This window comes from Denticeps clupeoides, unplaced genomic scaffold (assembly GCF_900700375.1).
Source record: "Denticeps clupeoides unplaced genomic scaffold, fDenClu1.1, whole genome shotgun sequence".
In the NCBI taxonomy this organism is placed as follows: Eukaryota; Metazoa; Chordata; class Actinopteri; order Clupeiformes; family Denticipitidae; genus Denticeps; species Denticeps clupeoides.
In genome coordinates, this window is record NW_021629993.1 from 379,951 (window position 1) to 394,075 (window position 14,125).

The 14,125-nt window shown below is 48.7% G+C and overlaps 2 protein-coding genes across 6 annotated transcripts in view; both read left to right on the plus strand.

Annotated features, from left to right (window-relative positions):
* The window catches only part of ano2a (anoctamin 2a), a 20,871-nt gene extending 14,896 nt beyond the window's left edge, over positions 1–5,975 (plus strand). For all 3 annotated transcript variants that reach the window (XM_028967379.1, XM_028967380.1, XM_028967381.1), the window contains exons 22-27: positions 579–730; positions 891–1,043; positions 1,799–1,851; positions 3,733–3,914; positions 3,998–4,103; positions 4,501–5,975. In XM_028967379.1, the coding sequence (XP_028823212.1) occupies positions 579–730; positions 891–1,043; positions 1,799–1,851; positions 3,733–3,914; positions 3,998–4,103; positions 4,501–5,586 (1,732 nt within the window). In that variant the 3' untranslated portion in view covers positions 5,587–5,975. The remainder of the gene's footprint in view (positions 1–578; positions 731–890; positions 1,044–1,798; positions 1,852–3,732; positions 3,915–3,997; positions 4,104–4,500) is intronic.
* Positions 5,976–8,176: 2,201 nt separating this feature from the next.
* On the plus strand, positions 8,177–12,478 carry LOC114779520 (CMT1A duplicated region transcript 1 protein-like). 3 transcript variants are annotated; one of them, XM_028967391.1, is made up of 13 exons: positions 8,177–8,562; positions 8,628–9,020; positions 9,105–9,232; positions 9,305–9,403; positions 9,492–9,598; positions 9,665–9,868; positions 9,959–10,080; positions 10,491–10,645; positions 10,982–11,124; positions 11,206–11,364; positions 11,479–11,657; positions 11,804–11,959; positions 12,030–12,478. In XM_028967391.1, exons 1-13 carry the CDS (start codon positions 8,184–8,186, stop codon positions 12,374–12,376), a joined length of 2,571 nt encoding a protein of 856 aa, XP_028823224.1. In that variant the 5' UTR covers positions 8,177–8,183; the 3' UTR covers positions 12,377–12,478. The 3 variants fall into 3 exon arrangements, with proteins under 3 accessions (XP_028823224.1, XP_028823222.1, XP_028823223.1); XM_028967389.1 differs by having other exon boundaries at positions 9,492–9,868; XM_028967390.1 differs by having other exon boundaries at positions 8,631–9,020; positions 9,492–9,868.
* The last annotated feature ends 1,647 nt before the right edge of the window (positions 12,479–14,125 follow it).

Consider the following 14,125-nt stretch of genomic DNA (forward strand, 5'->3'; position numbering starts at 1 on the left):
AGACGCAGTCTAGAACCCACACAAGCAGCTCAGGTAGTGCAGCTCATCCAGGATGGCACATCAATGCGAGCTGTGGCGTGGTGTCCGGAGCATGGAGTTTCTACTAGCGCAGTCTGGAGATGTTCCGCTGCCTCTGCCATCATCCAGCATAACCAGTGGGTCAGTAATGGTGTCGTGCTGCATTTCTTTGTGGCAGTTCCTGCAAGATGAAGGAATAGATGATATGGATGAATTGAGCACATCTGGGACATCATGTCTCACTCCATCCACCACGTTGCACCACAGACTGTCCAGGAGTTGGTGGATGCTTTAGTCCAGGCCACCTCATCAGGAGCATGTCCAGGCATTGTAGGGAGGTCCTACATGCACGTGGAGGCCACACACACTACTGAGCCTCATTTTGACTTGTTTTACGGACATTACAGCAAAGTTGGATCCTCCTGTAGTCCTGTAGTCTTAGATCCTCCTGTAGTCTGGTGTCTTAAATTTTTGCTCCCTTTATTTTTTGAGCAGTGTCTTGAAATGCTGTTTCACACATTTATAAAAATATAAAAGTATGTTGCTCTCCGGCCCTTCAGAAAGCTGAAGAAGATGTACCGGGAATATAAGGAGGAGAAACAGGGGGACCAGGAAGAGGAGGCCGAAGATCCCAACAGAGAGCCTCAGCGCTGGGATCTGGACTACAGCCTGGAACCGTACGAGGGCCTGAGTCCCGAGTACATGGAGATGGGTGGGTACCCTGGACTAACGGCTGACCACAGTTTCCTCAGGACCAACTCTAAACTAACTCAGCTCAGAACCAGCACCAGCGGTGCAAACGTGAATTAACACCAACAGGCGAGTAACAGTATTCACTCAGGATTCCTCACGACTTATCTCCTGACCCTCAGTTATTCAGTACGGCTTCGTCACGCTGTTTGTGGCCTCCTTCCCTTTGGCCCCAGTCTTCGCTCTTCTCAACAACGTGATCGAGATTCGACTGGATGCAGCGAAGTTCGTCACTGAGATTCGCCGACCAGATGCTGTCAGAGCGAAGGAAATCGGTACAAAAAGCACAAACACACACACACACACACACACACACACTTACACACTTACACAGGGTTCCCATGTCAGGAGAAAAGAGCATGCTCTTCTCTGAGCGTGATCTTCATTGACAAGTCTGAGCCTTATCAGGGCTCTTAGTTTGTAAACTCAATATTCTATAGAAATCAAACGAGAATTGCTGGTGTCTTCCTCTTGTAAGTCGCTTTGGATAAAAGCGTCTGCTAAATAAAGTAAAGTAAAGTAAAGAAAAGACGTGATGCCAGCTTGTCTGGGGCTTTTTCTATAGAGCACTTTTTAAAATGTACATTCTCACAAAGCACCTTACATTAGAACATCAGGCCCCTGGTGAGCAGTCAAACTCGGATTCCCGATGAGTTCAACCAGCACTCACGGTCCCTTCCACAGTGTACTGCCAATCTAAAATGTAAAATCCTATCGTATGTTTGCACTTTGTTGTCCAGTTGCTGGTTATAGTGAAAATAATGAGAATGCTGCTGGATACCGAGAGTGACGCTTGTGTATTATCCTGCCATCACGTGGGTGTTGTCACTACGCCATTTCTCCCACCGCACTCAGCTACTAACCCAGCGAAGTAAATTTCTGCCCCCTGCTGGTCTGTGTGGCAAATGTTCTCTTCACATTTAATTCCCAGTTGCCACCTTGTGTAATTTCACTGGAACTGCAGGTTTTAGTCCTCTGAGATGGAACATATTCCACAAAGCTCACTTTTACTTTTTTTACCCTCCTTCAGGAATATGGTACAACATTTTGAGTGGTATCAGCAAGTTTGCTGTCATCACAAATGTAAGTGCAAGTGGTGTATGTGTGTGTGAGAGAGAGCAGTCAATTACATTGATTATATGTAAAATGTGTATAGAACAGCTGGTATAGAACAGCGCATGTAGCTGTGTATATACAACAGTGTGTGTAGCTGTGTGTATAGAATGGCTGGTATAGAACAGCGCATGTAGCTGTGTATATACAACAGTGTGTCTAGCCGTGTGTATAGAACGGCATGTATAGAACAGTGTGTGTAGAACAGTGTGTGTAAGTAATGTAAATTCAAATTCATTCAATGCTTGTGCGTGTAGCCGTGTGTATAGAACAGCATGTATAGAACAGTGCATGTAGCTGTGTATATAGATCAGTGTATGTAGCCGTGTGTATAGAACAGCTGGTATAGAACAGCGCATGTGGCTGTGTATATAGATCAGTGTATGTAGCCGTGTGTATAGAACAGCTGGTATAGAACAGCGCATGTGGCTCTATATATAGATCAGTGCGTGTAGCCGTGTGTATAGAACAGCATGTATAGAACAGTGCATGTAGCTGTGTATATAGATCAGTGTGTGTAGCCGTGTGTATAGAACAGCATGTATAGAACAGTGCATGTAGCTGTGTATATAGATCAGTGTATGTAGCCGTGTGTATAGAACAGCTGGTATAGAACAGCGCATGTGGCTGTGTATATAGATCAGTGTGTGTAGCCGTGTGTATAGAACAGCTGGTATAGAACAGCGCATGTGGCTCTATATATAGATCAGTGTGTGTAGCCGTGTGTATAGAACAGCTGGTATAGAACAGCGCATGTGGCTCTATATATAGATCAGTGTGTGTAGCCGTGTGTATAGAACAGCATGTATAGAACAGCGCATGTAGCTGTGTATATAGATCAGTGTGTGTAGCCGTGTGTATAGAACAGCTGGTATAGAACAGCGCATGTGGCTGTGTATATAGATCAGTGTGTGTAGCCGTATGTATAGAACAGCATGTATAGAACAGCGCATGTAGCTGTGTATATAGATCAGTGTATGTAGCCGTGTGTATAGAACAGCTGGTATAGAACAGCGCATGTGGCTGTGTATATAGATCAGTGTATGTAGCCGTGTGTATAGAACAGCTGGTATAGAACAGCACATGTGGCTGTGTATATAGATCAGTGTGTGTAGCCGTGTGTATTGAACAGCTGGTATAGAACAGCGCATGTGGCTCTATATATAGATCAGTGTGTGTAGCCGTGTGTATAGAACAGCATGTATAGAACAGCGCATGTAGCTGTGTATATAGATCAGTGTATGTAGCCGTGTGTATAGAACAGCTGGTATAGAACAGCGCATGTGGCTGTGTATATAGATCAGTGTGTGTAGCCGTGTGTATAGAACAGTATGTATAGAACAGCGCATGTAGCTGTGTATATAGATCAGTGTATTTAGCCGTGTGTATAGAACAGCTGGTATAGAACAGCGCATGTGGCTCTATATATAGATCAGTGTGTGTAGCCGTGTGTATAGAACAGCATGTATAGAACAGCGCATGTGGCTGTGTATATAGATCAGTGTGTGTAGCCGTGTGTATAGAACAGCATGTATAGAACAGCGCATGTAGCTGTGTATATAGATCAGTGTGTGTAGCCGTGTGTATAGAACAGCAGGTATAGAACAGTGTGTGTAGAACAGTGTGTGTAAGTAATGTAAATTCAGATTCACATGTACAGTCAATGCTTGTGCGACTACTATTGACCTCAACATTACAAATATGCAAATGTACAAATTTTAAAGTGTTACAATTATGCAAATAAACATAAATGATATGTAACGTAACGAGAAGGTGTGTAAAGTGAATGTGGGGGGATGGAGTCCAGAAGTTAAAGTTGGTCAGCATCTCCTTGCTTCTTGTTCTGACCAGGCCTTTGTGATTTCCTTCACTTCGGAGTTCATCCCCCGGCTCGTCTATCAGTACCTCTACAGCGAGACGGGCACCATGCACGGCTTCACCAGCCACACGCTCGCCTACTTCAACACCAGCAACTTTAAACCCGACACGGCGCCCAGCGAGACGCAGTTCGACCGAGACCTCCGCATCTGCAGGTACGGTTTGGTGGGGTGATGATTAGGATAATATCACGATGATGGTTTGTGAAGAGCAGCCTGCTGATCACTCTGGGTTTCAGGTATAAGGACTACCGGGACCCTCCCTGGTCACCGCAGTCGTATCAGCTGTCTAAGCAGTACTGGTCAGTGCTGGCGGCGCGCCTGGCCTTCGTCATCTTTTTCCAGGTATGGCGCTGTTGTGTGAAGTTGAGTAGACATGCGATCTATCTATCTGATGGGAACCATGAGCGCCGTGACTGACGTGGAGATGCACTCATACAGGCAACTTGTAAACAATACAGTAATACTACTAAATATCGCATCATCACATCAGGTGAAAGGTGAAAGTGAAGTGATTGTCACTTATGATACACTGCAGCACAGCACACGGTGCACACAGTGAAATTTGTCCTCTAAAGCTTATTGATCACTTCATCGATGGTAACATGTAAGTTGCTCTGGATAAGGGAGTCTGCCAAATGCCTTAAATGTAAATGAAGCAGAGTCCTGGAACTCTGCATGATAAGGAAGAACTCTGCAGATCTTGGAGGTGTTATGACCATGTGTCTTTGTCTGTGTGCAGAATCTGGCGATGTTCCTCAGCATGCTGGTGGCATGGCTGATCCCTAATGTCCCGCAGTCACTGAAGGAGCAGGTGAAGAGGGAGAAGGCTGCCCTGATGGAGCTGCTTCTTGCTCAGGAACCTCCTCCATTGTCCCGACCCAAAGATGCGGACGATGTCGTCATTAACAGTGCAGAAGAGGAGGAGTCTCTAGGAAGCTGTATCACAGAGCAGCAAACCACCATTGAGGACAGAGTTGATCTAGAAGAACCTGGCTTCAGAGAACTAGGTCAAAGCAGTCCTGAACCTGAACCTGAACCTGAACCTGAACCTGAACCTGATCCTGATCCTGATCCTGATCCTGATCCAGGTCAAGATCCAGGTCCAGGTCCAGACCCCAAGCTTATCACTGATCCTGACCATGACCTTAACCCTCATTATGAAACTGAGAAGTTGCAGACAAATCCTGATGAAGACCTGCAGTTTACAGAAGTTTATATATCAGACCCAACTCTTCAAGTCCACCCAGGGCTCTCAGAGCAAACCTCCACAACCCTGTTCACCTCCAGCATCCTTCTGAAAGGCCCTCCTCCTGCAGAACGCAGCTCCAGAGCCAAGGGCCGCTGCCGGACGCTCCCTTCCAATCGGCGAGGACCGGAAGTAGAATTTCTTGCCAAAACGATCCACTCCACCAGCTTCACCCATCTGGACCAGCAGGTGGCACCATCACGCAGCCAGCTGATGTCAGACGCCCTCAAAGTCCCTCCACAACCACCATCAGAGTGCACACAGACTAAGAACATCATAAAGCGTCCATCCAGGCCGCCGTCTGAGAGTGAACAGTCCCGAGCCATCCCACGGCCTCCATCAAGGCCGCCATCAGATCTCCAACTCAGCAAAGCCATCCTGAAAGGTCCTCCTCCTTCAGACCGAAGCTGCAGAGCAAAGGGGCGTTGCCAGACTCTCCCTCCCCACCAAAGAGTCCATGAGGCGGGGGAAAGTGGTCCCAGACCCAGCCACTCCACCAGCTTTACCCACCTGAGCCAGCAGGTGGCCCCGTCACGAAGCCAACTGACCCGGGACACTCATTTTAAAAACTGTCCCTAAACCTGCAACAGAGGTCACAGTCAGCAGACCCCTTGACTAGATCTGAACAGCAGGTCCATTACGTCCTCTCTGATTAGACCGTGAGGCATTGCTGCTGTCTGATTGGTAGGTTGAGGCCGCTCTCTGTTCTTTGATTGGCTGGTGAGACGGACATTCACTCCCCTTCTGATGACAGAACTCATCAGTGCCTCTGGGGGAGGAAACCACAAGTGACACTAATGTACTTTATACTTTTTTATGAATAGAGGAGTGTTACACCTCCATCAGTGTGTAGTCCTTTACTGTGACACTACATTTCTAATGTAGACACATGTCTCCAGAGCGCCCTGTTCGTACAATTTTGATAAAAATATTATTACTGTTCATAATAAAAACTTGATATAACTGACTGAACGTGAAATGTGCTCAACATTCTTCTACGTGGCTTTCAGCTCCTTTCCTCCACTCTGTCCATCTGTTCTGTGTATTTGGATGTTCTAAAACCACAGTGACCCAAAAATTAAACCATTTGGGATTATGAAGTCTTCACCGCACATATAATCGTCATATTTAGGACCAACTACGGTGTATTTTATTTTGATTGGTTAAAGGTCCCGACATGATTTTATTTTGGTCTTGTTGGTCCCCTAATACCGGATCTGACGTCTCTTTCCCAAATTCCGCCGTGGTGCAGAATTACAGCCACTTTGATCCAGTCCCACAATCAGATTTCCCAGGACTGTAGCTTTAAATGCTAATGAGGAGGAGAGAGGCGGGATGAGGAGGAGAGAGGCGGGACGAGGAGGAGAGAGGCGGGACGAGGAGGAAAGCAGCCTGCAGAAGTTTCAGATCCAGCCATCTGAAGCAGTTTTTGTTTTTGCTTCTTGGTCTTTTCAGTGACTTTTTGCCTTTAGTTTAAGTTTATTTTGCCTTGAATATGATTATTTTGTGAGCCCATGCAGTTCACTGCCAGTAAAATAATTAATATACTCTTTAAAAACTTCTGACTTTACAACAACAACAAAATTTATTTCTTATAAAGCCCATAATCACATACAGTATGTCTCAATGGGCTTTTTCAGACCCTACAGTTGACACCCCCCACACTTGACCTTTCTGCACACAAGGAAAAACTCCACACAAAAAACTCTAGGAGAGAAAAAAAAGAAAGGAAGAAGCGTTGGGAAGGAGTGATACAGAGAGGGACCCCCTTCCAGGGTAGAGTGAGCCTGCAAATGGTGTCAGTGCAGGGCTGGTGGTGATTTGTCCAGTAAGAGAAAAAGTCCTACAGTTGTAGAAGTGGAGAAGTCCAAAGTGTAGTATACAGCATCTGTCCATGTTTGGAGGTCCTGGACAGTGCAGAGTAGGTTTTAGTCCAGTGTCATGGTTGACATTACGTGTCCATTATGATGCTACTGGTCCATTTGAAGATCCCAGAGGCTTTAGCTGTTGTGGTGGTGGTGGCTGTGGTGACCCTCTGGTAAGTTGTCTTGTCAGTTGTTCATTGGTGTCTGCCAGAAGCACATGGTGGCATTGTACGCCTGGTACTGAAATATGTGGTACTAGTGATATATTGGGGCTACAGTGGCCCGGTACCCTAACTAGGACAGCCTAACTAGGGCGAATTTAACACTGTCTGTGTCTAACAGGGGGACTGTGTGATAAAGTCGACTTTATAATGGACACTGTGTGTGGGACTTTAACAGAAGACAGATATGTTTTCAGTTTAGATTTAAACACTGAGACTGAGTCTATATGATTTATAAATAATATATAAACTATTTTTGAAGGATTTAGTATGTAATTCTTCCAACTTTTTTTAAGTTCATGCTTTTTGTCTGATTCCGCTGTCCCTTCTCTCTCGTGAATAATATCTTGTATTGTGGCCACTAGACGTACAGCTTGACACTGTAGACAGGACGCTATAAGAACCCGGTGTGTGTGTGTGTGTGTGTGAGAGAGAGAGAGAGAGAGACACCAATCGTAACATCATGTAAGAACAACTTTATTCCTCTCGATAAATTCTGCTAAAGTGAAGAATCTGACCTGTGACCCTTCATCGCTTCACACACACTGAACTCATCCGGCCAGGAGGCCTTCTGACCTCCAGAAGGTATCAACCCCACCCTGGTCATGCGGGTGGAGCTTCGTAGGGATGTGACTCCGTGGTCTTATAACACAGTCATGAGATCGTTTATTTCTCCATCCTGACAGTGTTGGTGCTTTTAATAAAATACCTGCACGAGAAATTATTTTACTGGTTCCCATGTCCTCACACAATGTGGAATATGAATATTTTTTTTATTTTCTTCCCTCCCTTGAGCGAATCCCGAACCGGCAAGATGCCACCGAGGTCCCCTTGATGAAGGTCCCCCACACACGCTGCTCCCCGGGCGCCTGTCATGGCCTTTCATGGCTGTACAGATGCGGGTTGGAACCCCGACCTGCCAAGGTACCACTGGGGTCCCCTTGATGAAGGTCCCGTCCCCACACGCTGCTCCCCAGGCGCCTGTCATGTACAGAGATCATTTTTAGTTCAAATGCAGATGAACCCCTCCCTCCTGGAACGGCTTTTCCGGCGTCTGCGTTGCCTGGCAACCCGCGAAGCGCCTCCGAAAATGGCGGACGCAGTTGAGACCCGGTGGTTCTTGCGGACCGGGAGCTGGGAGAAGAGAAGATTCCTGACCGGAATTCTGCTGCGCTGCGCGGACGCTGCGCTGCTCTCCCGCGTCCACGACGTCCTGCACGCGACGCGCGGGAAGGACGTGACGTACGCGCGCTCGCGACCAGGTGTGCGGGGTCCAGGTGAGCGCGAGGAGGGCGGGGACTCCCGGGAACCCGAGATGCGGGACACCTGGGACTGGTTCGGCCGCTGTCCCGTCCGGACCCAGACGCAATACCTGATGGGAATTCTGTCCCAGTGCGACATGGAGCTGCTGAGGATGATGGGAAACCTGGCCCGGGTTCTGCTGGTCCGACAGAGAACCTTCAGCAGGGGTATGAAATTCAGCTGAGAAATGTGCCTTTCTTGATCTTCAGTTGATCTTTCTTGACCTTCACAGCAGCTCAAGATGCTTCAGAACCAGAGTCCAGTCATTCGTTTCACTCAGATGACGACCCGGATCTGGAGCTGCTTGTCCAGGCCAGTTCTGTTTATGGACCGGTGGATGTGGGGAGCATGGAGGCCGGCGAGATGAAGATCCCTGAAGGAACGTGCTTTAGTCCAGAACTGCTCACACGCCTTGGTGAATCAACGTCAGGTGAAATATTGACCTGGTCCCTGAAACCAGACCTGAAGAGTCTCAGGAGCGTCAGGAGGGACCTCAGTGGCTGTGAAGATCTGGTGGACCCTGCTCTCACGGTGGTGGCCAGGTCCTCCAGATCTCTTTCAGGTGTAGGTCTTTACCGGGACTTCATACGTGCACTTCCTGTCCACCTGGCCAAAAGGATCTTGGGTATGAGATGTATATTAAAAGCAGCTGATGAAGATGGATTAGTGCACAAATTTAGTTCTGCTTCATTACTGATTGCTGGTGCAGGTCTCCTGGATGCACCAACGCTGCACAGATGCCTCCGTGTTTCTCTGCACTGGGGAGGTCTGGCTAAGGAGGTGCAGGAGGAAGCTGAGGTGGCGATGAAGAGGAAGATGCAGGCGAAGGCCCTGCAGGTGGAACCATCTCACAAGTAGAGAGTCGTACGTGGAACTGTAGGACATTCTAATGTTCTGTCACCTTTACAGGGTAACAGCATCTCCAGGGCCAGTGGAACCATCACCACCCTGCAGGACGTGCTGGTGCCTGTTGGCGATGGGACTCTTGAAGATGATTCTTCATACAGGGTACAGGTTCCTCACCTGTTCCTCCCGCTGCTTGAACACTCATCCTGGGAGGAAGCACGTAGAGTCTTGTGCTTCTGGTGCTTTTCAGGGCGGAGCTTTTAGCTCGGTGTACTGCGGCGTGAAGACCAGGCCTGTGCAGATGGAGGAACGAGACGTTTACCGCGGCCTCTACAACGTTCTGGTCCTGCAGGACAGGTTGGTGGTGTCGTGCGGCCAGGAATGGAAGTTCTGGTGGAGTGACGTTCTCACCGTCCCTGACAGGGACGACGCGGCCAGGGTGGTGCACTCCACCGGCCAGCAGCTGGTGGCCATCAGCTCCAAGCAGCACGTGGTCCAGCTGATCAACGTGGCGTCACTGCGGGTCGTTCCACCCGAGTTCAGGGGTCACGCAGGCAGCATCCGGGCCCTGCTGCTGTGTGAAGAGAGGGGCCTGGTCCTCAGCGCTGGCTACGACCTCACCATCAGGTCAGAGGTCGTCCACAGGTGCACTCGGTTCAAGGCTGAAATCTTTTTCAACCCTTTTAAGAAATCCTGAGCCATGTTGTCACTTCACAGGTGCTGGGACCTGCAGTCTGGCTCCTGCACGATGCTCCTTCGTGGTCACCTTGGCTCCATCACCTGCCTGGACCTGCATGGAGACGTTCTGGTTTCGGGGGCCAGAGACTGCAGGGTGAAGGGTGAGTGAGAGCTGGATGGATTAAAAACCCTAAACCCAGAAGGTCCTGGTTTATTGTAGCTCCTGACAAAAGAAACAGAAAAGCCAGGTTCTGCTGTGAGTGAGAGGAGAACCTGAGCTTTGGAGACATGATGATGTGAAGTAAGCAGAATGTCCTGGCCAGGAGAGACTGCATGTGATGACCACATCTAGAACGTGGATACGGAGAAAGGAAGAGCTTCTCAGGTCTCGTCCCGTCACCATGAGGAAGACCATTAAAGAGGAGGAAGGTCAGATGACTGCTGAGAGTGAACAGGAGGCTTTAGTACGGAGCTCAGGATGGACAAACCTGACAGAAGTAAAAGTCGAGCCAGACACCACGCTGTAATGTCCATAAGTGGGCGTGGTCTGTCCGGTCCTGTCTCCCAACAGTGTGGGACCTCCAGACCGGCAGGTGTGACGAGCGGCTGAGGTTTCGGCACGGCAGGCCCGTCCTCAGCGTGAAGGTCAGCGAGGTCACGGTGGTCAGCGGCTGCAGCGCCGGACAGGTGAAGATGTGGAGCCTGGAGACGGCGTCGCTTCTCAAGGTGAGCTGCAGAGGTCATTCAAGGTCATGGTGACGGGGCATGGAGCACACGCACATACAAAAGCACAAAATCCACACGTCCCGTCACCACGTAGAAGTTTTAGTGTGTGTGGAGCTGCGGTTCCGCTGTGACGGACTTCCTGCTTCTCCACAGTAATAAAACCTGTTTAATAATCGAAAGAATCGTATAAATTCATGAGAGAGAGAGAGAGAGAGAGAGAGAGAGAGGATGTGGAATATTAAGGCAAAAAGTCCACGATACAGAACTGTACTCCGAGGGATGTATGAGGAGCAAATCCACAGAACCCAGATGTTGTAGAAGGCTCCACTCCTGCAGCTCGTCGGCGGACACCAGGGTCCGGTGAGATGCGTGGCGCTGGACCAGTGGCACATCCTGACGGGCGGGTCGGACGGACTGGCCGTGGCCTGGAGCAGGAACTGCCGCTTCAAGAAGTGCCTGATGAAGTTCCAGCATCCAAAGTGAGCTCCGGTGCTGCTGGACAGTCAGGTCTGGCCATTTTATTATTATGTATTATTCAGGAGTTAATGTTTCTGTGACAGAGAAGTGACGACTCTGAGCTTCCTCTCCCTGCGCCTCGTCACCGGCTGCACCGATGGAAAGATCCGGATCTTTCACTTTCTGACAGGACAGTGTCTAAGGGTGATGAAGGCCAGCGGCCACCCGAGTCCAGTTCTGTCCATCCACACACACAGTGACAGGTGAGCACGATAGAGACCCAGGACAGGAACATGAGGAACGTACCACCAGGGGGCACCACTGGGACCACTGTGGACCTCTTCACTCTTCACCTCCGCCTGTTTTCTGTCCTGCAGCATGGTGGTGAACACCAGAAGCAGCCTGATGCTCCTCCAGTTCTATGAGAAGGATGGGGCTTCGTCCAGCGAACACCATTCTAGAACTGACCGTGGTGGGAACACCACGAGAGGAGAACCTGTGCGTTCCAGACATGGCCGCCGCAGATGGACGGCTCCTCTGATGCAGCGGGAGAAGAGTAGGTCACGGATTATCTACAACAAGAAAAATAGGGATTTTTATAGAGATAAATGTAATTGGTGGTTAATGTGGCATTTATCTCATATTTATTGAGTGTGAATGTGTCGAGTTGTGGATATGATGTGTGTGTGTGTGTTCTTCCAGGGACCCAGCAAGACCCAGTAAGAACAGCCCCATGGGCCCCGTGTCAGAACCTGTACTGGAAGTGGGCCGACCAGCATGCAGACTTTATTGCCCATCACCCATCATGCATTTCAGCAGGGAGGCCACTGACGGCCTTCAGGAAGAGCAGCATGGCAGGTATGGTGGCTGTGGACGTCTGCCTGACCTCCTCAGATAAGCTTTTTAAAATCATGAACATCTCCCACAGCGAGGGATCTGCTTCTGAGTCGGAGTGAGGAGGCGGTGCTCGCCCGGGTGGAGCGGCGTGGGACGCACCACCCTCCTACGCTGGACCGGATCCTCCTGAAGGCTGGAGTTACCCAGCAGACCGAGGCCCGAATAAACATGGAGCACAACACACGTCTACGAGACGCCTGGGGACCCGATGGCAAAACCCCGCCCCTCTCCACCAAGCCACGCCCTTCACCCAATCAGAAGAGCCGGCATGCTGCCGTCCACACTGAGACCAAGAGCTGCTGTCCTCTGCTGACCATCCGTCACGGCCAGCAGCTGCTCTCTAGCCCCGCCCACATACCGGAACCTCCTTACCAGTGAAGTAAATATAACTATTATATGAATAAATAACAAGCACATCAAGCACATATTCTAAAAACTATTATTTCATATTTATAATAGTGAAATAAAACTTTTTCATTATATTGTTTTACTGTACTAACATGTGGAAAGTCTTCACAGCGCATCACTTTTTCCACATTTATTCCAAAATGGATGAAATAATTTTTTTTTCTCAGAATTCTACACACAACACCACAAAATGAAAAAAGTTTACTTGCCAAATTTATTACAAATAAAAAACTGAGAGAGCAAATTGAGCTCAGGTTCCTCCAATAAGGTTCCACAGTTGACAGTTCATGTCAGAGCACAAACCAAGCATGAAGAAAGGAATTGTCTGTTGACCTCCGAGACAGGATTGTCCCCAGCACAAATCTGGGGAAGGTTACGGAAAAAATTCTGCTGCTTTGAAGGTCCCAATGAGCATGGTGGCCTCCATCATCCAGGAACAAGAAACTGATGGTCACTCTGTCAAAGCTCCAGAGGTCCTCTGTGGACAGAGGAGAACCTTCTAGAAGGACAACCACTTCTGCAGTGATCCACCAGTCAGGCCTGTGTTGACTGAAAAAAACAATCCTTTGAATTTTATTTGATTGAAATGTGTACGTTGGTCCCACATGATCAGAATATGACCAACTGACATTCTCTTTGAAGTGAGCGATAGGAGTCGCACGGGATTGGTCAACTGCACGATGTGTCACGATGAGGGTACTGCTGCAGGGTGCTTTCGACTTATATCGTCTTCCTCTCGTGAGGTTTTTGTACCACAGACAATTACAGCAATCGCACACACAGACACACGAGGGAAGGAGACACTCGACAAAATGAAACGGAGTAAAAATAAAAAAATTCTGAAGAGCCACTTGGGAGCCGAAAGAGCCGTCACTAATGCTGTATAATTAACTGTAAGTTTGAAATAGACGTCAGTTTTGTTACTTCCCTCTAACGCCACCAATGCTGCTGTCCCCCCACATGTCACCCCAACGGTGACATGCACATGAACCCGCCCTGTTCTGATCCAATGATCCATAGTTGTGGCTAAACATGGTTAAATTGGCTTCAGGTTTTAGGGTTAGGCTGTTATCACCCTTTAATCATATTTTAATCACAAGGTGCTGACTCGTCTTGTGTTAACAAGACGAGTCAGCTGTAAATGTAAATGTAAATGTTAACAGGGTGTGGCCCTGGTCGTCACTCCCTGCTGCGGACACTAGGGGGCGCCAGCGCATCATGTTTTTAACACATTTCGTCATTTAAAACACTAACAGGCTACAAGTGGGCTACGTATTTTAAAATGGACCGAGAAATCATTACAAACACTTCAGGGACTTCGGGGAACATGTTCGAGTTGAACCATTTCAACCACAGGTACATTATCCATGGTGACCTGATGCAGGTCCACCCTGCTCCCCCGACACTAGCAACCCTCCTACTACAGGACAAATGTACTCTTCACCATCATGTGAAAGTTTGAAGAAAACTTGGCTAATTGGATAAAGGTTTTGTATAGAAGAGGTTCCACAGCTGCTCTGGTCCTGGTCGGATCTGCTGCTCCTCTGCTTGGCGCCCCGTTGTTCCTTTATTTTCTCCTTTTTGTGTCCGTCCTTGTTCTGTTCCATTACTTTGTAAAGGAGCTCGAACAAAAAAGAGGGCGGAGCGGTAGGGGGAGGGGTGTGTAGATGCATCCTGAGCCCCGCCCCACGCTGAAAGGAACCGCCAGCTGTCCCCCGC